This window comes from Eschrichtius robustus, chromosome 2 (assembly GCF_028021215.1).
Source record: "Eschrichtius robustus isolate mEscRob2 chromosome 2, mEscRob2.pri, whole genome shotgun sequence".
Taxonomy (NCBI): Eukaryota; Metazoa; Chordata; class Mammalia; order Artiodactyla; family Eschrichtiidae; genus Eschrichtius; species Eschrichtius robustus.
The window spans coordinates 42639738-42667403 of NC_090825.1; the positions used below are offsets into that span (position 1 = coordinate 42639738).

Below are 27666 nucleotides of genomic sequence, written 5' to 3' on the forward strand. Positions count from 1 at the left end.
AGGACATATTTAAAGTGATGAAAGGGAAACACCTACAATCAAGATTACTCTACCCAGCAAGGATCTCATTCAGATTTGATGGAGAAAATAAAACCTTTACAGACAAGCAAAAGCTAAGAGAACTCAGCACCACCAAACCAGCTCTACAACAAATGCTAAAGGAACTTCTCTAGGCAGGAAACATAAGAGAAGGAAAAGACCTACAATAATAAACCCAAAACAATTAAGAAAATGGTAATAGGAACATACATATTGATAATTACCTTGAATGTAAATGGATTAAATGCTCCAACCAAAAGACAGAGACTGGCTGAATGGACACAAAAATAAGACCCATATATATGCTGTCTACAAGAGACCCACTTCAGGCCTAGGGACACATACAGACTGAAAGTGAGGGGATGGAAAAAGATATTCCATGCAAATGGAAATCAAAAGAAAGCTGGAGTAGCAATTCTCATATCAGACAAAAGAGACTTTAAAATAAAGACTATTACAAGAGACAAAGAAGGACACTATATAATGATCAAAGGATCAATCCAAGAAGAAATAACAATTGTAAATACTTATGCACCCAACATAGGAGAACCTCAATACATAAGGCAAATGCTAACAGTCATAAAAGAGGAAATCGACAGTAACACAATCATAGTAGGGGACTTTTAACACCCCACTTTCACCAATGGACAGATCATCCAAAATGAAAATAAATAAGGAAATACAAGCTTTAAATGATACATTAAACAAGATGGACTTAATTGATATTTATAAGACATTCCATCCAAAAACAACAGAATACACTTTCTTCTCAAGTGCTCATGGGACATTCTCCAGGATAGATCATATCTTGGGTCACAAATCAAGCCTTGGTAAATTTAAGAAAATTGAAATCGTTATCAAGTATCTTTTCCGACCACAGTGCTATTGACCTAGATATTAATTACAGGAACAAAAACTGTAAAAAATACAAACACATGGAGGTTAAACAATACACTATTAATTAACGAAAAGATCACTGAAGAAATCAAAGAAGAAATCAAAAAATACCTAGAAACAAATGACAAGGAAAACACAACAATCCAAAGCCTATGGGAAGCAGCAAAAGCAGTTCTAAGAGGGAAGTTTATGGCAATACACTCCTACCTCAAGAAACAAGAAATATCTTAAATAAACAACCTAATCTTACACCCAAAGTGATTAGAGAAAGAAGAACAAAAGAAATCCAAAGTTAGCAGAAGCAAAAAAATCATAAAAATCAGATCAGAAAGAAATGAAATAGAAACAAAGAAAACAAGAGCAAAGATCAATAAAACTAAAAGCTGGTTCTTTGAGAAGATAAACAAAATTGATAAACCTTTAGCCAGACTCATCAAGAAAAAGAGGGAGAAAACTCAAATCAACAGAATTAGAAATGAAAAAGAAGTAACAACTGACACTGCAGAAATACAAAGGATCATGAGAGATTACTACAAGCAACTCTATGCCAATAAAATGGACAACCTGGAAGAAATGGACACATTCTTAGAAAAGCACAACCTTCCCAGACTGAACCAGGAAAAAATAGAAAATATAAACAAACCAATCACAAGTAATGAAATTGAAACTGTGATTAAAAATCTTCCAACAAACAAAAGTCCAGGACCAGACGGATTCACAGGAGAATTCTATCAAACATTTAGAGAAGAGCTAACACCTATCCTTCCCAGACTCTTCCAAAATATAGCAGAGAGCGGAACACTCCCAAACTCATTCCACAAGGCCACCATCACCCTGATACCAAAACCAGACAAAGATGTCACAAAAAAAGAAAACTACAGGCCAATATCACTGATGAACATAGATGCAAAAATCCTCAACAAAATACTAGCAAACAGAATCCAACAGCACATTAAAAGGATCATACACCATGATCAAGTGGGGTTTACCCCAGGAATGCAAGGATTCTTTAATATATGCAAACCAATCAATGTGATAAACCATATTAACAAATTGAAGGATAAAAACCATACGATAATCTCAATAGATGCTGAAGAAGCTTCTGACAAAATTCAAAACCCATTTATGATAAAAACTCTCTGGAAGGTATGCATAGAGAGAACTTACCTCAACATAATAAAGGTCATGTATGACAAACCCACAGCCAACATCATTCTCAGTGGTGAAAAACTGAAACCATTTCCACTAAGATCAGGAACAAGACAAGGTTGCCCACTCTCACCACTATCATTCAACATAGTTTTGGAAGTTTTAGCCACAGCAATCAGAGAAGAGAAGGAAATACAAGGAATCCAAATTGGAAAAGAAGAAGTAAAACTGTCACTGTTTGCAGATGACACGATATTATACATAGAGAATCCAAAAGATGCTACCAGAAAACTACTAGAGCTCATCAGTGAATTTGGTACAGCAGCAGGATACAAAATTAATGCACAGAAACCTCTTGCATTCCTATTCACTAAGGATGAAAAATCTGAAAGAGAAATTAAGGAAACACTCCCATTTACCACAGCAACAAAAAGAATAAAATACCTAGGAATAAACCTACCTAAGGAGACAAAAGACCTATATGCAGAAAACTGTAAGACACTGATGAAAGAAATTAAAGATGATACAAACAGATGGAGAGAGATACTATGTTCTTGGATTGGAAGAATCAACTTTGTGAAAATGACTATACTACCCAAAGCAATCTACAGATTCAATGCAATCCCTATCAAACTACCAATGGGGCTTCCCTGGTGGCGCAGTGGTTGAGAATCTGCCTGCTAATGCAGAGGACACGGGTTTGAGCCCTGGTCTGGGAAGATCCCACATGCCGCGGAGCAACTAGGCCCATGAGCCACAACTACTGAGCCTGCGCGTCTGGAGCCTGTGCTCCACAACAAGAGAGGCCACGATAGTGAGACGCCTGTGCACCACAATGAAGAGTAGCCCCCACTTGCTGCAACTAGAGAAAGCCCTCGCACAGAAGCGAAGACCCAACAGAGCCAAATAAATAAATAAATAAAAATAAATTAAAAAAGAAAAAAAACAACTACCAATGGCATTTTTCACAGAACTAGAACAAAAAATTTCACAATTTGTATGGAAACACAAAAGACCCTGAATAGCCAAAGCAGTCTTGAGGAAGAAAAACAGAGCTGGAGGAATCAGGCTCCCTGACTTCAGACTATACCACAAAGCTACAGTAATCAAGACAGTATGGTACTGACACAAAACAGAAATACAGATCAATGGAACAAGATAGAAAGCCCAGAGATAAACCCACGCACATATGGCCACCTTATCTTTGATCAAGGAGGCAAGAATATACAATGGAGAAAAGACAGCCTCTTCAATAAGTGGTGATGGGAAAACTGGACAGCTACATGTAAAAGAATGAAATTAGAACACTCCCTAAGACCATACACAGAAATAAACTCAAAATGGATTAAAGACCTAAATGTAAGGCCAGACACTATCAAACTCTTAGAGGAAAACATAGGCAGAACACTCTATGACATAAATCACAGCAAGATCCTTTTTGACCCACCTCCTAGAGAAATGGAAATAAAAACAAAAATAAACAAATGGGACCTAATGAAACTTAGAAACTTTTGCACAGCAAAGGAAACCATAAACAAGATGAAAAGACAACCTTCAGAATGGGAGAAAATATTTGCAAATGAAGCAACTGACAAAGGATTAATCACCAAAATTTACAAGCAGCTCATGCAGCTCAATATCAAAAATACAAACAACCCAATCCAACAATGGGCAGAAGACCTAAATATACAGATTGCCAACAAACACATGAAAGGATGCTCAACATCACTAATCATTAGAGAAATGCAAGTCAAAACTACAATGAGGTATCACCTCACACCAGTCAGAACGGCCATCATCAAAAATCTACAAACAATAAATGCTGGAGAGGGTGTGGAAAAAAGGGAACCCTCTTGCACTGTTGGTGGGAATGTAAATTGATACAGCCACTATGGAGAACAGTAGGGAGGTTCCTTAAAAAACTAAAAATAGGGCTTCCCTGATGGCGCAGTGGTTGAGAATCTGCCTGCCAATGCAGGGGACACGGGTTCGAGCCCTGGTCTGGGAAGATCCCACATGCCACGGAGCAACTAGGCCCGTGAGCCACAACTACTGAGCCTGTGCGTCTGGAGCCTGTGCTCCACAACAAGAGAGGCCACGATAGTGAGGCCCACGCACCGCGATGAAGAGTGGCCCCCGCCGGCCACAACTAGAGAAAGCCCTCGCACAGAAACAAAGACCCAACACAGCCAAAAATGAATAAATAAATGAATAAACAAATAAATTAAAAAAAAAAAAAGAGTGAGACAGGGAGAAAGACCAGAAAACATTTAAAAAAAAAAAACAACTAAAATAGAACCACCATATGACCCAGCAATCCCACTACTGGGCAAATATCCTGAGAAAAGCATAATTCAAAAAGAGTCATGAACCACAATGGTCACTGCAGCACTATTTAGAATACCCAGGACATGGAAGCAACCTAAGTGTTCATTTACAGATGAATGGATAAAGAAAATGTCACACATATATACTATGGCGTATTACTCAGCCATAAAAAGAAATGAAATTGAGTTATTTGTAGTAAGGTAGATGGACCTAGAGACTGTCATACAGAGTGAAGTAAGTCAGAAAAAGAAAAACAAATACCGTATGCTAAAAAATATATATGGAATCTACAAAAAAAAAAAATGGTTCTGAAGAACCTAGCGGCTGGACAGGAATAAAGATGCAGACGTAGAGAATGGACCTGAGGACCAGGGGAGGGGGAAGGGTACACTGGGACGAAGTGAGAGAGTAGCACTGACATATATACACTACCAAATGTCAAACAGATAGCTAGTGGGAAGCAGCTAGTGGGATAGCACAGGGAGATCAGCTCCATGCTTTGTGACCACCTAGAGGGGTAGGATAGGGAGGGTGAGAGGGAGACGCAAGAGGGAGGGGATATGGTGATATATGTATACGTATAGCTGATTCACTTTGTTATACTGCAGAAACTAACACAACATTGTAAAGCAATTATATTCCAAGAAAGATGTTAAAAAAAAAAACAACAGAAGAGTTCAACACCAGGAAACCAGCTTTACAAGAAATGTTAAAGGGACTTCTCTGAGTGGAAAAGAAAAAACCATAATTATAAATATGAAAACTATGAAAGGAAAAATTTCATTGGTAAAGGCAAATATATAATAAAGGTAGTAGATCAACCACGTATAAAGCTAGTAGGAAGGTTAAAAGACAAAAGTAGTAAAGTCATCTATATCCAAAATAAGCAAAGCAATATACAAAACAAAAGGATGTAAAATATGACATCACAAACAGTAAACGGGGGTTGGGGGAGGGAGAAGTAAAAATGAAGGGTGGTTAAAAAGCATTTAAACTTAACAGATCAGCAACCTAAAATAATCATATATATATATATATGGCCACATGGTAACCAGAAACCAAAAATCTATAATAGATACACAGACAAAAAAGAGAAAAGAGTCCAAATATAACATTACAGATAGTCATCAAATCACAAGGAAAGAGAGCAAAAGAAGAAACAGAAAAGAACTACAAAAACAACCCCTAAACAATTAACAGAATGGCAATAAGTACACACATATCAATAATTACTTTAAATATAAATACTCCAATCAAAAGACAGACTGCTGAATGCATACAAAAAGAAGAACTATATATATGCTGCCTATAAGAGACACACTTTAGATCTAAAGACACACACAGACTAAAAATGAAAAGACAGCCTGTTCAATACATGGTGTTGGGAAAACTGGATAGCTACATTGAGAAGAATCAAACTGGACTGCTCTCTCCCACTGTGAACAAAAATAATCAAAATGGATTAAAGACTTAAGTGTCAGACCTGAAACCATAAAACTTCTAGAAAAAAACACAGGCAGTAACTTCTTTGACATCAGTCTTAGCAATATTTTTTTGAAGATATGTCTCCTCAAGCAAGGGAGACAAAAGCAAAAATAAACAAATGGGACTACATCAAACTGAAAAGCTTTTGCACAACAAAGGTAACTATCAACAAAACAAAAAGGCCAACTACTGAATGGAAGAAGATATTTGCAAATGATATATCTGATAAGGGGTTAATATACAAAATATACAATTCAACATCAAAAAAACAACCTGATTTTTAAATGGGCAGAGGATCTGAATAGACATTTTTCCAAAGACGTACAGATGGCCAACAGACGCATGAAAAGATAGTCAACATCACTAATCATCCGGGAAATGCAAATCAAAACCACAATAAGATGTCACCTCACACATGTCATAATGGCTATTATCCAAAAGAAAACAAATAAGTGTTGGTAAGGATGTGGAAAAAGGAGAACCCTCATGCACTGTTGGTAGGAATGTAAATTGGTACAGCCACTATGGAAAACCATATGGAAGTTCCTCAAAAAGCTAAAAATAGAACTACCATATGACCCAGCAATTCCACCCCTGGGTATTTATCTGAAGAAAACAAGAACGTTAATTAGAAAGGATATATGCACCCCATGTTCACTGCAGCATCATTTACGATAGCCAAGGTACGGAAGCAATCTAAGTGCCCATCAAAAGATGAATGGATAAAAGAGATGTGCTGTATATATACAATGGAATATTACTCAGCCATAAAAAAGAATGAAATCTTGCCATAAGCGACAACATGGATGGACCTAGAGGGAATTATGCTAAGTGAAATAAGTCAAACAGAGAAAGACATATGATCTCATGTGTGGAACCTAAAAATCAAAACAAGTGAACAAACATAACCAAAGTCATAGATACAGAGAACAAACAGGTGGCTGACAGAAGCGAAGGGGTTGGGGCAAGGAGAGAAACAGGTGAAGGAGATTAAGAGGTACAAACTTTCAGTTACAAAATATATGAGTCACAGGTATGAAATGTACAGTGTGGGGAATATAGTTAATAATTATGTTCTATCTTTGTACGGTAATGGATGACAACTAGATTTATCATGGTGATCATTTTGAAATGTACAGAAATATCAAATCACTATGTTGTATACCAGAAACTAACATAATGTTATAGGTCAATTATACTTCAAAAACAAACAAACTCACCGAGAAAGAGATCAGATTTGTAGCTATCAGAGGCATTGGTTGGGGGAAGGGGAATTAGATGAAGGTAGTCAAAAAGCACAAACTTCCATTTATAAGATAAATAAATGTGACCACCTAGAGGGGTGGGCTAGCGAGGGTGGGAGGGAGACGCAAGAGGGAGGGGATATGGGGATATATGTATACCTATAGCTGATTCACTTTGTTATACAGCAGAAACTAACACACCAGTGTAAAGCAATTATACTACAATAAAGATGTTAAAAAATAAATAAATAAATAAATAAATAAATAAATAAATAAATAGAATAGCTAGCTAGTGGGAAGCAGCTGCATTGAACAGGGAGATCAGCTCTGTGCTTTGTGACCACCTAGAGGGGTGGGATAGGGAAGGTGGGAGGGAGGGGATATGGGGATATATGTATGCATATAGGTGATTCACTTTGTTATACAGCAGAAACTAACACAACATTGTAAAGCAAGTATACTCCAATAAAGATGTTTAATAAAAAAAGATAAATAAGTACTAGCGATGTGCAACATGATAAAGATAATTAACACTGCTGTATAACAGAGTTCATCCTAAAAGTTCTCATCACAAGGGAAAAATTTTTTTTTCTATTTCTTTAATGTTGTGCCTGTATGAGATGATGGACGTTCACTAAACCTATTGTGGTAATCATTAAAAAATAAAATAAATGAAAAAAACAAAGAGTAGCATTCTTAATCTTTCAAGAGGAATGAATAAGTTAGTCAGCTACAATGTTAGTATCTAGATACAAGGAGATGAATGTCAAGTTTCCAGTAATATTTTAAAACATTCGAGCACAGGGCTTCCCTGATGGCTCAGTGGTTAAGAATCCACCTGCCAATGCAGGGAACATGGGCTCGAGCCCTGGTCCGGGAAGATCCCACATGTCGCGGAGCAACTAATCCCGTGTGCCACAACTACTGCGCCTGCGCTCTAGAGCCCGCAAGCAACAACTACTGAGCCCACGTGCCACAGCTACTGAAGCCCGTGCACCTAGAGCCCATTTCTTGTCCGCAACGAGAAATCACCGCAATGAGAAGTCCGCGCGCCACGACAAAGAGTAGCCCCTGCTCGCCACAACTAGAGAAAGCCCGCGCGCAGCAACGAAGACCCAACGCAGCCAAAAATAAAATAAATTTATTTAAAAAAGATAAAAAATAAAACATTTGAGCACAAACATTTTCACCTCAAACAACAATAAATAAATATCTAGCCAACAAAATAGTTATTAAAGAATAGGTTTATAATGTGGCTAGAACCTGTGAATTTCAGAGAATGAAAAACGGTGCTATAGGAAAGATATCTCTTACCAATAAAATAAAAAAAGATAAATAAATCTAATAACTCTTAGCCTGCAGGTTCATGTTAAAAAGTATTGCCTTAGCTCATTTTATTACACTAGGTGGGAAGGAGAAGAGAAAGGGAAGTAAATGAAAGTCAGAGAAAATCCTTACACTTCATTTTCACTATGAATTAGAGGGCTTTTTCCCTTAAGGCTCTCTATTAGCAAATGGAGTAATTAGAATTTAATTTATTCTTGCTTCGTGTACCATTTATCTAGTGAAGATGCAAATTAAAAAGGCAAATGGTTGTTGGTTTTTTTTTTTAAGTCTTTAAGATGCTCACAAGTTTCCCAAAGCTATACTTCTAGTAATGCAACATTAAAAAAAAAAATTAAACTAGAGCTGACTTTGCTAACTGACCCTTATACTACCTCTCATATCTGAATTCAGACTATCCTCTGATTCACCAAATTGTCTGCATACAGAGGAAGGGGTGAAATGCCCAAGCCTTTAATACAAATACCACAGTTGCAGCACAAACCTTTTGCACTTAACAGTACACACCGTGGAGGTGAATACTCAGATCTATAATTGTCGCCAGCCCTATGCAATAACTAAACGCTCAGCCTTCAACTCTAACTCAATGAGCAAATTTATTTTGTATTTACAAAGAACCTCCACTTCTAGAATTCATTTTACTTGTAAGAACTCTATATATAATAATGGAAACTTGCAGTGTCTACAATGCATATTTCCGAATTGGTTGAATTTTTCAATTAGCATTTCTTTCTTTTGGAGTAAGAAAAGGTATGTAGTACAGAAATTAAATCCACATATGATTAGTGTCCAAAACTCAGTAGGCTTTCTATCCTTATTCTCAAGAAAAATTTGTATTAATAGACCCAAATATATTGAAAAATGTTCTTAAGCATACCCATTAACAGTAAGTTGTTTTCTTCCCTTGGACCACAAAAGAAATTACTCAGATTTAGAAAAAAAATTTGTGGGAAACAAAATCACGAACAAGTATAATTAGTCCATTTTTAAAAACAGGAATATTCAATGGGCAAATATTGAGTGAATCCATTGTGCAAGGAATTCTGTGAAATGATACTAAGAATACAAAGTTGAATAAGGCACAGTACATAATTACAGCAGAGAATAAACAGAGATACAAAGAGCTATGAAGTGTCAAAATAACACGAACTGGTGAGGCTCTAAGTGGTGATATTCAAAAAGGTGTTGGTTATCAGAGTCAGAATCTCAGCAGAAGGGGTCTGGTATAGAGACAGGATTTGGGGATATAAAGCATCCCTGAAGTCACAGCGGTAAAAGAAACTGTGTAAGTGAAAAGAGGTGAAAGGCGAGGCATGGGGCAATAGCAATATTAAAGGGATGAGCACAGCAAGAGGATCCACTGAGGCAGCAGACTTGCTGGGCTGAGGGAAGGTCAGGAGAAAGCGGCATCATTGAGACCAAGTCCAAAGACAGCATTTCAGGAGGTGGTGATTGGTCCACAGTGTCCAATGGGTTTTCAATCGCCAAACTTAGCAAAAGTGGTTTCAATAAGGAACAAGGAGTGGAAACCAGACCACAGAGGTTTTAGTAAGAAATGATAAGAAAATAAGCATGAATCTACCACGAATGCACACTATCCTTCTGAGAATTTAAGTGAAGAAAGAGACTGGGCCTTCTGTGGAAGGCCCTAGAAATGTTTTAAATTAATACTAATATTTGCAGTCTCTCATATAAACTCATGAGATGTATTACATCAAAGTCATTACCCAATGCCATTTCATTTTCACTAAATAACTAAACCTGAATGTAGACCCCCCAAAGACGGATGGAGAGGAAGACCAAATCACCAGTTGTTCACTGACCCACTTAGGGTTGGAAAAGATGAGCTAGTCTAGAGTCCTGCTCTGGAAATTTTGGAACTAGAACAAAGACTGACTCAGTCAGAGCTGGCAAACAGGACTGATCAATGCACTAGAAGACTGGCTGGAGAAGAGGCTGAGGATAAAACAGGTCTGCAAAGAAAACTGAAGTGACTAGTCTGACCCGAAAGTGAGAAAAGGTGAAAGCAGCTTTGGTTCCCCGCTACCAAAGGGCTGCACTGATCTTGCTGTTTGGGGGGTTGTTAAAGTACCTTGTATCCTTTCAACAAAACCCAATTTCACTTAAGCTAGTTAGAAAGGGATTCTGCTCCTTGCAACCAACAGAGCCATAACTAAAACAATTATAACCATTCCCCCTACTTTGAGACCATATAGGTTTTTATCGTTTGATTACCCTCTATAATGCTATAATGAACATTTCTAAATACCAATCCTTGTTTGCATTTCTAATTATTTCCTTAGAATATATTTTTTATGTGGAATTATAGCAAAGGATATAAATGTTAAGGTCCTTGACAAACTGTTCCAGAAAAGTTTTTTTACACCACCAATTTATTCTACCAGCCACAGTATACAAATGTTACAGAAATGCAAAATTTTAAAGATATCTGATGCTATCTTTGACATTCACTGTAGATTTTAGGGCAAAAGTGAAGGGTTCCATTTACTCTTTCATCTATTCAAATCAAGTACCCTTTTCCTTTTACCTGAAAGATTACATTTCTAAAACAATCCCTTTTCATCATTTGTCAAATGACTGCATTTGTCATACAATGTTTCTCTTAATACTTCAGTTTACAAAATTCATTTCCATTTCCTTCTTTAAAACAACTTCATTGAGGTATAATTTACAAACCAAAAACTTTATCCACTCTAAATACATAATTCAATGACTTTGGTAAATGTAGAGAGTTGTGCAACCATCACCACAATCCAGTTTTAGAACATTTTCCTTACCCAAAAAATTCCCATGAGCCCATCTGCATTCAACCTTTGTTCCCACCACCAACCCCAGGCAACCACTTGCATGTTTTCTGTATCTACACAGATTTGCCTTTTCTGAACATTTCATAAAAATGGAGCCATACAATATGTGGTATTTTGTAAGTGGCTTATATCACTTAACATAATATTTTTGAGGTTCATCCATGTTTGTAGCATGCATTTTGTTCCTTTTTATTGCTAAATAGTATCATATTGTATGTATATGTTACATTTGGTTTATCCAGTCACCAGTTAATGGATACTTGGGTTGTTTCCAGTTTTTGTCTATTATGACTAATATCACTATAAACATTCATGTACAAGTCTTTGTGTGGACATTATTTTCATTTTAAATGAGTAGACTCCTAGGAGTGGAATGTCTGGGTCATGGGGTAAGTTTACGTTTAACTTTTTAAGAAACTGCCAAACTGCTCTTCCAAAATAGCTGCACCACTTTACATTCCCACATTCTGCTTTTTAATATGCCCACGTGGCTAGTCGTATTAGCCCATTTAAGAATCAGATTCTACGCATAGTAAACTCATACTCACCCACAAATAAATATAGCCTTCCACCTTCTACGAGTGAATATTTATAATGGTTCAAAAGAGAATAAGTGATATATAACTCATTGGTTCCACAAACTAAACACACAAGAACACTTCTCCATCCTTTTACCAGAGACAGGAAAAGACAACATAAGATCAAGTTCGCACAACATCTTCTTCAACTTCCTCTTACACAAATAATCAGGATCTTGAAACCATAATATAAATGCTAACAACTGTTTTAGAAAGATTGGTGATGGAGTGTCCAGCAAAACTGAGAAACTATGGTTATAAACTTTTTTACACGTTAAGGGAGGAACTCTTCCAGTGAAAACTACACAAATGTCTCCAGGAAAAATTTTTAAGTTTCATCCATGGTGTAGCATAGATTGGTATTGTGTTCCTTTTTATTGCAGAATAGTATGCCATTATATGTATATAAAACATATCAGGTGCCCAGGAGAGAGTGGCATCCGTAATCACAGTCTTAATAATCCATAATCACAGTCCCTAATCACAGTCTTAAGAATGCAGGAAACTTAAGGAAGATGAAAAAATAATTGTTATTTCTGTCAACATTAAGGGACATTATAATTCAACTAGAGAAAGAGCTCAGAGATTTCTCTAATAAAGAAGCAATTATTCAATTCAATTATTTAACAATTAACTGAGTTCCTACTGCTCTGTACAAGGCACAGGCTTGAGTTGGGAAGGGACTGCAGGTAATGGCACGGGTCCTACCGTGGTCAAATTCTGGATTTATTTTGAAAGTAGCATCAATGGTATTTACTGATGGATGGACTGGATATGAGTGTGAGAAATGAGGAGTCAATAATGATCCTAAGATTTTCCATTTGGGAGACCAAAAGTTTAAAGTTGGATTAACTGAGATGAGGAAGACTAGAGACTGAATAGGGGGAGCAAGGAATAAATCCAAGAGTTCATACTTGGATGCATCAAGTTTGAGTTGCCTATTAGTAGAGATGTCAGGGACGCAGTTGTATGTAAGGTTCACTGGGAGAAAGGTCCAGGCTGAAGATATAAATTTAACATAGAGGTGGTATTAGAGCCATGAAACTGGATGAGATCACCAAGGAATGAGTATAGAGGAGAAAAGAGGACCCAAGGACTGATACCCAGAGAACTGCAAAATTAAAAGGTCAGGAAGAAGAGAAGGAAGTCGCAAAGTAGAATAAGAAAAAGCAGCCACTAAAGTAAAATTAAAACCAGGAGAGTACAGAAAACCCCAAGAAATCTATCCCAAAACGCCTAGAACTAATAAGTGTGTGTAGCAAGATCACAGGATATAAGGTCAACCCACAAAAATCAATCATACTTCTATATAGTAGCAATGAACAACTGGAAACCAAAATTAAAAACACAATACCATTTATAATAGTTCAGAAAACTGAAATACTTAGGTATAAACCTAATAAAATATAGGATCTGTACGCTGAAAACTACAAAACAGTGATGAAAAAAATCAAAGACCTAAATAAATGAAAAGACATATCATCTTCATGGATTGGAATATTTAACAAAGATGTCAATTCTGCCCAAATTGATCTACAACTTTTAATGCAATTCTTATCAAAATTCCAGCCAGATTTTTTCATAGATAGATTGATTCTAAAATTTATGTGGAAAAGCAAGGGAACTAGACAGCTAAAGCAAATTTGAAAAAGAATAATAAACTTGGAGGAGTAATACTTCCTGAATTTTGTTTTAGAAAAATGTACTGTATTTTATTTTTTCCCATTTGATTTTAAGCTACTCAGTATATCTTTTCTTACCACCAATATATAACTACAGTAATCAAGACAGTGTGGTATAAGAGGAAGGAAAGACATATAGGATATCAATGAAGCAAGAACAGAGTCCAGAAATAGACCCACAAGAGGACAGCCAACTAATTTTTTTTTTTTTTTTTTTTTACAAAGGAACAAAAGCAACTCAATGGAGAAAGGAGAGTCATTTTAGCAAATGATGTTGGAACAACTGGTCACCTATACACACACACTAAAAAAAAAGATGAACCTTGACCTAAACCTCACCCTTTATACATAACTCAACACAAAATGATCACAGAGATAAGCAGAACACAGAAAATTGTAAAACTTTTCGAAGAAAACATAGAAAAAAGTCTTCGTAATAGGGTTAGGTGAAGAATTCTTAGACATAACACCAAAAGCAGAGTCTATAAAAGAAAAAAATGTATATTCATAAACTTGATTCATCAAAACCAAAAACCTGGGCTTCCCTGGTGGCGCAGTGGTTGAGAATCTGCCTGCCAATGCAGGGGACACGGGTTCGAGCCCTGGTCTGGGAAGATCCCACATGTCGCGGAGCAACTAGGCCCGTGAGCCACAATTACTGAGCCTGCGCGTCTGGAGCCTGTGCTCCGCAACAAGAGAGGCTGCGATAGTGAGAGGCCCGTGCACCGCGATGAAGAGTGGCCCCCACTTGCCGCAACTAGAGAAAGCCCTCGCACAGAAACGAAGACCCAACATAGCCATAAATAAATAAAAAAATAAAAATTAAAAAAAAACCCAAAAACTTGTGCTCTCAAAAGATACTTTCAAGAAAATGAAAAGATAGGCTACATACTGGTAAAAAATATACTTGCAAATCTCATATTCAACAAAAGACTTTCTATACCAGAATATATGAAGATCTCCCTAAACTACACAGTTTCAAAAAATCTAATCCGAAAATGAGCAAAAGACTTGAACATACACTTCACCAAAGAGGTATGTATGCATGGATAGCAAGCAAGCACATGAAAAGGTGTTCAACATCAGTAGCCATTAGAGAAAAGCAAATGAAAACCCTAATGAGATATTACTACACACTTACAGATGGTAAAAATAAAAAATACTGACAATACTAGTGCTGGTGAAGATGCAGAACATTATACACTGCTGGTGAGAATGCAAAATGGTTCAACCACTCTGGAAAACAGTTTGGCAGCTTCTTATAAATTTAAACATACATTTACCAAAAGACCTAGAAATCCTATTACTGGCTATCTACCCTAGAAAAATTAAAACTTGTATTCACCCAAAAACCTGTAGACACATGTTCATAGAGTCTTATTTGTAACAGTCAAAAACTGGAAATAACCAACATGTTCCTTAATAGACAACCAGATAAGTAAGCTGTGATACATCCATGTATCAGAATACTACTCGATAGAGAAGAAAAACACCAACACACCATTGATGTACTCAACAACTTTGATAGGTCTCAAGGGTGTAACTTCAAGGGGAAAAAAAGCCAATTTAAAAAGGATAAATACTGTATGAATCCATATATATAACATACTTGATAGAATTATAGTAGGTATAGTAGAGAGTAGGTTAGTGGTTGCCAAGGGTTAGGGATTGGGAGAGGATGTGACACAGAGAGATGGTAGGAGGGAGTTTTTATGAGGTGATAAACAATTCTGAACCCTGACTGTGGTAATGGTTACACGAATCTATACAAGTGATAAATTTCACAGAATTATACACATACACAAAAAGAGTGCATGTAAAAACTGGTGATATCTGAATACGGTCTGTATTCTGGTTAACAGTACTGATGATTTAACCATAGTTACGTAAGATGTCATCTTCGGGGGGAGCTGTGTGACGGGTACATGGGAACTCTGAACTATTTTTTCAACTTCTATGAGTCTACAATTTTTTCAAAATAAAACATTTCTAAATGTTTTATTACGGTGCTGAGAGATTCAAGTAAGATTGAAGAGCACTGGATTTAACAACTTGGAAATTGCTGGTGATTGACAGGAACTATTTGCATAAAGGTGGTGATTATAGAGTAGAATGCTTAAAATTCAGGTTATGGAGGGGTTTACGTTATTAGAAATGGCATCAACTAGGATATGACATGGGAGGTAAATGGCTGAGGCAGACAAAGGACAGGATCTCTGAGGTAGAAAAGTTAAGGAAACTGAAAATTTCTTATTAAATTGGAGGGGGAAAAGCAGTTTATTCTTAAAAAATTCCCAAGGAAGCTACTGAAGTATATCAAGTACAATAAACGACCATGCATTCTTCTAGAGTTGCTTTAAGGTCCAGAGAAAAGCATATTTAAGCCCAAAATGAGTAGTAAAGATAGACAATGAGAAAAGATCAGGGAAAGAAATACAAGCAAAGCATTACACTCCTGCATAAATGATGGATAATTGGCAGTGCCTTTCTCCAAAGTATAATACCAAAGTGGTTTACTATACTGGGAGTTAAATCAGTGAACTCTCTTCTTAAGAACAAGGACAGACTTTGAGATAGGTTAGGTGTTGGCATCAATGAAACAAACCCTCTTCTCATGGCTTTCTGATAAACCAAAAAGCATCCTTTTTATAGTTAGAGAAATATATATGAACAGATCAAGTGACTTGCATAAGGTCATACTGAATTTCAGGAGTAGAGCTAAGAAACAAGATTCCAATTCAGATTTTCACTCAACAAGTCTAGGTCATGATTCAGAAATTCTTCTAGGTGATAAAGTCAACCTAGACAGATAAGCTCCTCTACATGCTTTGGTGGCTGCTATCACACTAACCCAAGTTTCCCACCACTCTCCTCTAATCTAATCTTCACCACCTAGACTCATATTCACAACTTTTTAACTGATAAAAGAAAACCAAAACAAAAGAGTTTACTGGATTTACCTACTTTCCATCAAAATAGACCCACGCCACACTGAAAACAATGAGGGACTGTCAAAAAGAATGTGAACAACAGAGGATGCAGACTTGGTAGGGTTAAAATCCCAACTTGGCCTCTTAGTAGCTATAAAAGAGAACTACCTGCCAACCTCAGAGAGTTGTCATGAGGAAAGAATCTATAACACAGAAGTACCTCAGACACAAAAGACACTCAACAAATGATAGAACAAACACAGCCTTCCATTTACCATATATGCAAAAATTCTAAACCAATGAGTACCCAATTATAATCTTTTCTTAGAGAATAAACAAAATTTTACAGTAAACAAAATGGGTGCCTTCGCAGTTGCTCTTTCCATCTCCTTGTCCAGTGATTTTTCTTACTGGGTCCCACAAAACAGTTACTCTCCACATTGGAAACAGGAAATCTGCTGCTAAAATTACACAAGGGCATACTCCCCCCCAAGTTACAGAGAAATTAATTTGTCAGAAATTTCATTTTTTCTCTTAAATTTTGATAGCTTCTAAAAGGATGCCTTTAAGTGTATCAGAAGATTAATACTCAAGTATAAGAATGTATTTGATTGAAAACATATGCAATCCCACATATTCTACCGAGAAAATCAGGGAATCACTAGACCATCCTCCCCACTCTTACTGTCCTGCCAGTGACCCCTGCTTATATTTCCCTAGATTTAACAAGATCCCAAATCTAATCTCCTCTCACACTCACCCAGCCCTCTAAGCCAAGACAGCCTTTGGAAAGTCTGATTAAAAAGATTCCTCACTGCTGTTACCTACCCTGGTGCCAGAGATGCAGCAATTGGGACCTGCCTTCTGAAAGCAGGTTACCTTTCTGAACCACACTCTGAACTGGTGTTGACTGTTCATAGTCCAAAAACAGGTGTAAAAACACAAAAATTTTTCTTTCTACAAGTAAACAGAATTTCATTTCTTGTCGTGTTACAAACACAGGTTCACGATAAAGCAGTAAACTGCCATTTTTAAAATGCTATCTCATTCTCATTCTAAATATGGAAGCTTAAAGATAATTGACAGAAATGGTGGAGACCCTTTAAAATTCTTATTTAAAGATGGAGCCCACAATAATTTGGCTAGAGTAGAATATTAAGTGATTTTCCAGAAAGCCAGATATGAAATATAAGCTATTTGTAGCTACAGGGAAACACCAAAATGTTCTTTACAGTATAATATTTAGGCTCATACTTCACAATTACTGAATAAGGTAATATTCAAAAATCACTGTACTGCATTGGACATGTTCATCTTTTATGGCTTACATCACTAACCCTGCGCTCCAATCACAAATGAGTTCGTTTCGCATAAACAGTTCTAAGCCTACACTTTTAACCATAGGTCCTGCTTCTCAACAAAAACTAAACTTAGGATTTTCAAATATTTGTTTAAAGTAACCACATAACATGACTAAGAAATAAATAATTTTAAATCAGCTTTCATTAAAAGGCCCATAATCCCTTATTCTAAAACCCAAAGCCCTCAAAATCCTAGTTCTTTCATGACATTTGGCACCAAAGCCTAACCTGAACTTATCTAATGGCAAAACTTAACGTGAACAAATGAAGGAATGACCCCAGCCTTTATTTACCCCACTTATTTTGACTAGTCTTATCTCACTACATAAAAATTAGTGTCTTTGATTACAAGGTACTGTCCTAGACCCTGCTGAAGGCATTACATAAGGTGTATGAATCATATAACCTTTCAACAATTCAGAAAGTTCTGGCTCCAAGAGTTCCGGATAATGGACTGTGAACCTGTATTTAGATAAAATCTTCACTGTTAAAAGATGCTAAACTCAACCTATTATTTTTCAGAGAGCCAAAAAATTTTTAATGTATTATATAGATCTACTACATAATAAAACTTGAAATGGTAATGGTCCCTTACATAAAATGAACTAAATACATCCCACACATATATTTTCTTAATTATAGGACTATGACAAGATTTCAGTTGCTTGTTTTTTGTTTCATTATAAAAACTGAAAGCTTGCGCTGAATTTTTAAGTACTATCATGTTTTCTAAATTTAAGTCTTCACTAGATATTAAGTCTTAAAAGTTAAAAGTATTTTATATATTTAGCTGTCAACCAATTTTGCACTCCTTTCCTTTGGCAAGAACCAATGATCTCAAGGCAAAACAAATACGCACATAAAATGAGTTAACAAATAGATAAATTATATGAAGCAAAGCCCTGAAATTTTACTCTTTACATCTTATCAAGTAATCTTATTCCTAGCAATGAATGTATAAATTATTCACTAACTATGAGGATAATCATCATTACTAATATTATTTAGACAAAGAGCACTGACATTTCACCAGACTTTGTGAGCAAATTTTTTTTCTTTTCAAAATTTTTAAGATTAATATACTTTATTTCTTAAAGTAATTTTAGGTTTATTAAAAAAACTGAGCAGAGAGTAAAAGATACACTCCCTCTCCATAACTACCACCTTTAATTAATTTCCTCTATCACGAACAATTTTCATTGGTATGGTTTATTTGTTATAACGGATGAACCAATATTGATACATTATTATTAACTCCATAGTTTACATTAAGGGTTATTCTTCCTGTCGTACAGTTCTATAGGTTTTGACAAATACATAATGTCATGCATCCATCATTACCATATCATAGAGAATAGTTTCACTTCCCTAAAAATCCTCTGTACCCCAACTGTTCATTCCTCCTCTGTCCTCCCACCAACCCCTAGTAACCACTGATCTTTTTACTACCTCCAGAGTTTTGCCTTTTCCAGAATGTCATACGGCTATAATCATACACTAGGTAGTCTTTTCAGATTGGCTTCTTTCATTTACCAATATGTGTTTAAGGTTCTTCCATGTGTTTTTATGGCTAGATAGCTGATTTATTTTTAGCTGAATAATATTCCATTGTATGGATGTACCAGAGTTTACCCATTCACCTACTGAAGAACATCTCAGTCGCTTCCAAGCTTTGGCAATTATGAATAAAGCCGCTATAAACATCATGTGCTGGTTTTTACGTGGACATAAGTTTTCTGTGCATTTGGGTAAATACCTAGGAGCTCCATTGCTAGGTCCTACGGTAAGCCTATGTTTAGTTTTGTAAAAAACTGCGAGTCTTCCAAAGTGGCTTTACCATGTTACATTTCCACCAGCAGTGACTGAGAACTTCTGTTGCTCCACATCCTCACAGCATGTGGTGTTGTCAGTGTTTCAAATTTCAGCCATTCTAATAGATGTGTGGAGGAATCTCACTGTTGTTTTAGTTTACGATTCCCTAATGAAGTGTGATATGGGGCATCTTTTCATATGCTTATTTGCCATTTGTATATCTTCTTCACTGAGGTGTCTATTCAGACCTTTTTGCCACTTTTTGATTGGGCTGTTTGTTTTTTGTTGCGTTTTAAGAGTTCTTTGTATATTTTGGACACAAGTCCTTTATCAGATATGTGTTTTATAAATATTTTCCCCCAGTGTGTAGCTTTACACAGAGCGGAAGTTTTTAATTTTAATTAAGTACAACTTATTATTTCTCTCATGGACCATGCTTTTGGCGTTGTTATCTAAAAAGTCACTGCCAAATCCAAGCTGCAAATTTATTTTTAATTACAAAAATGTTCAAGGAAACAATGTCACAAGTTCAACCAATTTACTAGGACCTAAAAAAGTAGAGTATATAATACCCCCAGCTAGAGTTTTCAGAATAGTATTTATGAAAGAGGAAAATAAACTTATGAAATATTAACACAAATGCCTTCACTTCACTTTTACCTAAAGTATAACAGATGACATTCCCAAAGTAAGTTATACTGATATACTCTGCCTTCAAACTCTTTGGTCCATAACAGAAAAACACAGATATTACCATGCTAGAATTTTCATGTATTCAGAGATGAAAGGTTTATTTAAGTATATATATATATATATATACATTTGGCCTATTTTATAAAAAGGAATTAATGAAAAAGATAAATTTGACCTTTTTCATATATTTTAACATAACTGCATATTAATCTCATTACATCCATCAAAAATATTTTTGTTTGGTCATTTTGCCAGTTCAATATTTAACAAATTAAAAAATTATGTCACTTCTGCTTGAAAAAGTGGCGGGGTAGGGGTGTAACTCTGAGTGCAAGTTTAGATGCTCTGTAAAAGGACTTAATTCCTGGTGGGAGGCAAAATGAACATTTTAATTTCAATTATCTTCTTTTTTTTAAAATAAATGTATTTGTTTTTATTTTTGGCTGTATTGGGTCTTCATTGCTATGCGCGGGCTTTCTCTAGTTGTGGCGAGCGGGAGCTACTCTTTGTTGTGGTGCGTGGGCTTCTCGTTGTCGTGGCTTCTCTTGTTGCAGAGCACGGGCTCTAGGCCTGCGGGCTTCAGTAGTTGTGGCACATGGGCTCAGTAGTTGTGGCACATGGGCTCAGAAGTTGCGGCTCGCGGGCTCTAGAGTGCAGGCTCAGTAGTTGTGGCGCATGGGCATAGTTGCTCCGCAGCATGTGGGATCTTCCCTGGCCAGGGATTGAACCCATGTCCCCTGCATTGGCAGGTGGATTCTTAACCGCTGCGCCACCAGGGAAGCCCTCAATTATCTTCTTATCACATATAATTTACTGATGAAGCTCACTTAGTAGAAAGAGATTTTAGGGTTTCTCAAAAATCAGAATTCCCATCCAGGAATAACATTTAACCCACTTAAATCCTGCAGATTTGTCAAGATACATGCAGTAGAAAATTTAACAGACAATGTCTAGTAATTTAATAGAGATGTACTCAGTGTGTGAAGCAACAGCTCTTGACCACTTAACCTTTAGCAAAGGCATTCGTAACATTCCCTGAAACTACTTTTAAAAAGAAGATTTTGGGACTTCCCTGGTGGCGCAGTGGTTAAGAATCCTCCTGCCAATGCAGGGGACACAGGTTCGAGCCCTGGTCCAGGAAGATCCCACATGCCACGAAGCAACTAAGCCCTTGTGCCACAACTACTGAGCCTGCGCTCTAGAGCCCACAAGCCACAACAACTGAGCCCATGCACCACAACTACTGAAGCCCACACGCCTAGAGCCCGAGCTCCGCAGCAAGAGAAGCCACCACAATGAGAAGTGTGCATACTGCAATGAAGAGTAGCTCCCGCTCGCTGCAACTAGAGAAGCCTGCGCGCAACACAGACCCAATGCAGCCATAAATAAATAAATAAATTTATTTTTTAAAATAAGGAAGATTTTATGAGCAGAAATTTTTTCCTATGAATCCTTTAAAAAGCCACAGCATTTAGGAAACCAGCAGTGGAATTCAGTAAGCTTGGTTAATGTGAAACTGAGCTTTAGTTTTCATTATTGGCAGTATATACTCAATATTTATATAACTTTTCTTTCCTTTACGTTCATCCAATATATTAAAATTTATCAAAATATTTTCAAGCGTTCTGTAAAATGGATGTACGACAAATACTTAATATACCAAATCTATACATTACCTCTTCCAACGGCAGTATAAAAAGCAGTTTTAAACAAAGAAAATGTTTGTGATTATAACAAATTACTTAGGGATGCATCTGGTACTACTTCATTTTGTGACAATTATATTAAAAAAGGGTACTGGAATAAATGCTCATATGAACTGACTGAAGCAGTATTTTCCACAACAATGTAGACAAAAAAATACAGCTCCACATCGGAATAAGTAAACAAGGAAATAAAACTTTTTTCCAACCTAAGAAATTAAGCTCCATAATACCATATTTCTTTCATTCCAGTAGACGTTCCCCCATATTTTAAGATATCTCTAATCAGGATATATATTCAGTATGATAGCGTTCCATTTTTTTCCTGAAAAGCTATTTTAATGAGGTTATCTGATATTAAGAGATGACTTGGAAATACAATATATTTCCAAAGAGCTAAGCTGAATTTTCAAGGTAGTAATTATTATTAAACATAAGTGACAATCTTATTCCATTTCACATTTAGTATTTTTTCATTAAATTTTTCTATCTATATTTATTAAACACCTATTACATACCAAGCAATGTGCTTGCCACTAAGGATACAAGTGGAGCAAAACAGACCATTCTTACCCTAGCAAGGCTTATTGCCTTGTCCAATTGGTGGGAAACTGGGAAAAGGCAGCACAGCACTTAACGTCAACATGGAAACAAAGGAGTTAAAATATTCAAGTGTGGGCAATAGGCCATTTTGATACCAGCTTTCTGGACTAGTACAGGAAAGGGTGGCATGAGAGACTTGTCATGCCATAAAATCCAACAAACACCAATGTCCTCCTACAGTGCAGGGCTCTTATGGCCACTTTTGCCATATATAACACTTTACTTATATATTACTTTACAGCTTATAAAAATAAACATATTATTAACCCATCCATTTTTTTTCTTCATAGCAATTTTTTATTACCATTTAAGTAGCTACTCAAAAATTTTTTTAAAAACTGGGCCTCATTTACCTCCTTTGGGACAGTCACCTAAAGATATATGATTTTTCAAACTGTATGCCAAAAACAAAGAACTTGAGAAACTCTATATATCCACAGTAAATGATCTCCCTCATCTTCCCAAATATTGCCGAATCTCAAACTTTAGAGATGCAGTATTATATAATAATTCAATCCCCAAAACTTATCCTGTATTGTCTTTTTCCTCAGACATTAATAAAGGGAGTAAAAGTGATTTTAAAAAGGTAATCTGAAAGCAATTAGAATACCAAAAATAGGGGAAAATATTTCTTCCAAGTTGTATTTTATCCTTTAAAACTGTGAATATTATCTACTTAATATAGCACACTAATAATACTTGTAGCAATAATCTACATAATAATCAATGCTAGAAAAATACTTGTGCTGAAATACAAAATCCTGGGTTTTTTTTTGTTGCATTCACACACACCACAACAGTTGAAAAGGATAATCCAAAGTCCATTACTCTAAATTTTGGTTTAAAAGGCTACTGACATTTCTGTGTTTTTTACAATAATCACCAAGAATGATGTCGCTAAAATCCCCAATCAAAAATGGGAGTAATCCACATCCTAGAGTAAGAGAATTTTAATAGGCAAACACTTCATACAATGGAGACATACAGGATTTCAAATAACACATTTTTTAATGAACTTAGAGTAAAGGTTTTTTTGCACATTAAGATATGTTTACATAAATGTTCTTCCATCTATCTATATGCTTTCCTGCATATTGTTTCATAAGCCTGGTGGCTAAAATAGAGGTTACCAGTTATCATGGAATTTACTTCTTAGGAAAAAAGCAAATATTTCCTTAAACTAACCCCAAATTTTCCTTCCGTTTTACTCCTATAAAAGTGGCTTTAATCAAATTAGGATGTATAGACTGCATGTGGAAATATTTAATATATCTTGAAACATAACTAAATCCAAGTTCTCTTCACCTTCAGAATACTGTGCTAAAGACATCACCAAAAAATAAAAAAATAATTTACTAGCCAAAAAAGGCAAAATGAACTCAACTATGAACTGAAAAACCAAAGAACAAGGCTATTATTCTTAGCCAATTTGGGGGCAAAATAGGGAAAGAAAAGCTAGTCTGTCCTACTGTGGAAATAAGGCTTCAGAGTTTGCTAAAACAATAAAAAAAAATGTAAGTCAACTATCTGGGGAAGGCAACTGACGAGAGACAAGCTGTCGAAAGAGAAGTATGGCATGATCTGCTGGACTCCCAAGACACTCAAGGAGGTAAATCTTTATTCTGCTCCTTCTCATCCGAACCAAGGATAGAGAAAGTAAGCACAATATCTCAAGTGCCAACCTTAAGCTAGTTTGTGAAATTTAACCTAGAAGCAAAGTGTCCAGTTATTTAAAGTAATGAAACCCAATATTAACCTACAAACTGATGAATAGTACAACTTAAAAAACAGTGATATAGTTTTGATATATTCTGAGGATCTTCTTTTGCATATGTATTTACATTCTTTCTGATGAGCTGTATTCTCAAATTTAACAAATAAATCTATCTCCTTTTTTGTGGCCTCAATTTCCATTTAACATGATAAAACAAGCATAATCTTAGTTTCAGCTCTGCCGTAAAATAGCTTACTGGGCTTGAGCAAGTATCTGGGCCTAAGTTTCTTCACTTGTCTACTGAAAAGTGTTGATCCAAAATGACTTAAATGAACTCTTCATTCTAAAATAATCATTCTATAATTCTTTATGATGACATCAAGTTATTTGGGGCAATATCTCCCTTTAACTGGAGAAACACTGCCCTGGACTGAAGCAGTGGCTATATTCTTTAAGCAATCATTCACCACACCAACAGTGGTGACGACAGTACTATGGATTTACCCCCACCCCAATTCGATCACTTCATAAAACCTCCAGCACAACAAACCCATCACTACCTACTTATTCATTTACTTACACAGGAAATGGGTAAACCAAGCCCCACTGTGTTGAGGACAGTGGTTGTGACGGTACTGTCATGGTACGGATACTGGATGCTGTTGTCTTTACAGAAAAAGCCTCTCTGAAATGGATATATTTGGCCCAAATTTAGAACAGCCATAGGCATGGAAGCTGTTAGAGAAGGGAAAAAAAGACACACATGGTTAAATTCAATTCACTTCATTAGGAAGTAAAGTCTACTGAATGGGATGCAAATCTTAACCGTATTTGGCCCTTTCTGAAAAAGGATCACTATTCCATTACATCCAAGAGTAAAGACTGAGGAAACCATGCATCATTAGCTTGTCCACATCAGCCCCACCTTTATCAAGTTTAAATTCTCTTACTTGCGTTGACTTCTGATTTTAGGGACAATCAATAAAGGAAACCCCAAGGGAAGACAGCAACATTGGCCCGTGAAAAAATAAAGTTGAGAGAACAGGAAGGTTTTGTACTTTACATGTTGTACGTAATTCTTTTTTAACTGAATTGCTCAATACATTAAATATGTTTAAGAAAAAAAGACAAAACTCAGTAAATATATTTAATAATCAATAATACATCATAACAGCCAAATGCAGTCAAGGAGGGAAAAGATACAAAATTTTGTTTCATATTAAAATTTAAATTAATAGGGTTAGAAAAAATAGAAACTGTAAGTATATTTGATAATAAGAACAGAAACAAGCCCTTTGTTTTCTGAAGACAAATTAAAAATTGTTTTTATTGGCCCTGGCAAGGCTCCAAAATCACTTTAACAAGTTATAAAGGAATAATGTTCATTTGAAATTTTTCACCCAAATAAAATGAAAGACCAAAGAGAAGTTAAATAACTTAAATTAGTAATTTCTTAGTATGTTTAAATTTACCACACTTTTAGGCTTTGTTTTATACAATTCAAACAGTCACGCATCTACTTACTATATCCTTGATACTAGAGTATGCCATACATAGAGGAGACAATTAGTGTAAAACGGGCACTCGGTTCAAGAGCCTAAATTGTACATGTAGCAACAGAATGCATACTCAGGAAGCAGTTTTAAAAGTAATAATACTAAGACAGATTTTTGAGGGATGATGAAATTGTTCTATATCTTGATTGTGATGGTAATTCCACAACTCTAAGTATTTGTCAAAACTCACAGAACTGTACCCCAAAAAAAGTACATGTTACTGTATGTAAATGTTAAAAGGAATACCATAAAAGAGAAAATATGACTAATTTCTAAAATGATATAAAAGGCCCTATAGGAATTCAGAGGTCAACGTGAACTGGAGTAGTTAGAAAAGACTATTAGGGCTTCCCTGGTGGCGCAGTGGTTAAGAATCTGCCTGCCAAAGCAGGACACACGGGTTCGAGCCCTGGTCCGGGAAGATCCCACATGCCGCAGAGCAGCTAAGCCCATGCGCCACAACTACTGAGCCTGCGCTCTAGAGCCCATGAGCCACAACTACTGAGCCCGCGAGCCACAACTACTGAGCCCACATGCCACAACTACTGAAGCCCGTGTGCCTAGAGCCCGTGCTCTGCAACAAGAGAAGCCACTACAATGAGAAGCCCGCGCACCACAATGAAGAGTAGCCCCTGCCCGCCACAGCTAGAGAAAGCCTGCGTGCAGCAACAAAGACCCAACATAGCCAAAAGTAAATAAATTAAATACATTAATTAAGTTTTTAAAAAAGACTATTAAAGAACAGGCAACTGAGCTGAACTTGAAGCAGCAGGTAAATCATAGGCAATAGGGAGGGCCTCAAGGAGAGCATTTAGTGGTAGAGGGATGCAAGAGCAGCATGAGGTCACACCAACAAGAGTACAGAGAGAAAGAGCAAGAAGTTTTCAAGGTACATAACATTTCATAGCGAACATGTACTGCGTGCTCACACATGCCAAGCACTAGGCTACACAGATTAACTCAATCCTTACCTCAACCTTGTGAAGCAGGTAACATCACTTCCCCCTTTTTTCACATAAAATTATTATGAGACTTTAAGAAATGAGGAAACTTGCTGGAACTAGTAAGTAGTGGAACCAGGATTACAACACAGGCTATCTGTTCCTAGAGTCAGTGTATATATGATGTCTCCCATGGAGGCAAGTGATTCGCTAAATTAACAGAATTGTGACAAGGAAGATGATTGGGGTGAGGGGTACCTGTCCTTTGAAAAAGCTCGTTCAGTATAAAATACATGTTATGTTCATAATAAAAACTCAACGTTAATGAAACAAAATCTTTTCTGCAGATTACTCTTAATTCCACAATTGTGTGGTTTTTAATGGGAGGAAGAGAACCTGAGACTTTGGGGTTTAACAAAAAGAATTATGTATTTAAAATACTGGCCTAAGAAAGGACTTATCCTGTAGGAATAAATAAAATATCACTGTCCTCTTTTGCTCAGGGTTAGTAACAGAGTAAAATAAGGGGTTTTAAAAATTAACTTTAAAAAAAAATTAGAAAGGGGAGCATTTAACACAGCTTTGAAATAATCTACTAATTAAGTGTTAAGTAGTATGCTGACAGGGAAAATAGAAAAGGACACATGAAAGAGTGTTTTGAATATGGAAATGACTCAATTTGAGGACTGGTCACAATTGTTGAGGCAGACCTGAAGATGACACTTCAGGCTTTGGCAATAGGGAGAACGACGGTCCCATTGACAAAAATGTGAAGTTGG

General features: G+C 36.2%; 1 protein-coding gene across 2 annotated transcripts in view; it reads right to left on the reverse strand.

The window, feature by feature from the left end:
* The window catches only part of PLPP1 (phospholipid phosphatase 1), a 113577-nt gene that overhangs the window by 52437 nt on the left and 33474 nt on the right, over nt 1-27666 (reverse strand). Inside the window, exon 2 of one of the 2 annotated variants that reach the window (XM_068535344.1) lies at nt 24971-25125. The exons of the other annotated variant lie outside the window; for it this stretch is intronic. Within the exon in view, the coding sequence (XP_068391445.1) occupies nt 24971-25125 (155 nt within the window). The remainder of the gene's footprint in view (nt 1-24970; nt 25126-27666) is intronic. 2 annotated transcript variants of the gene reach the window in all.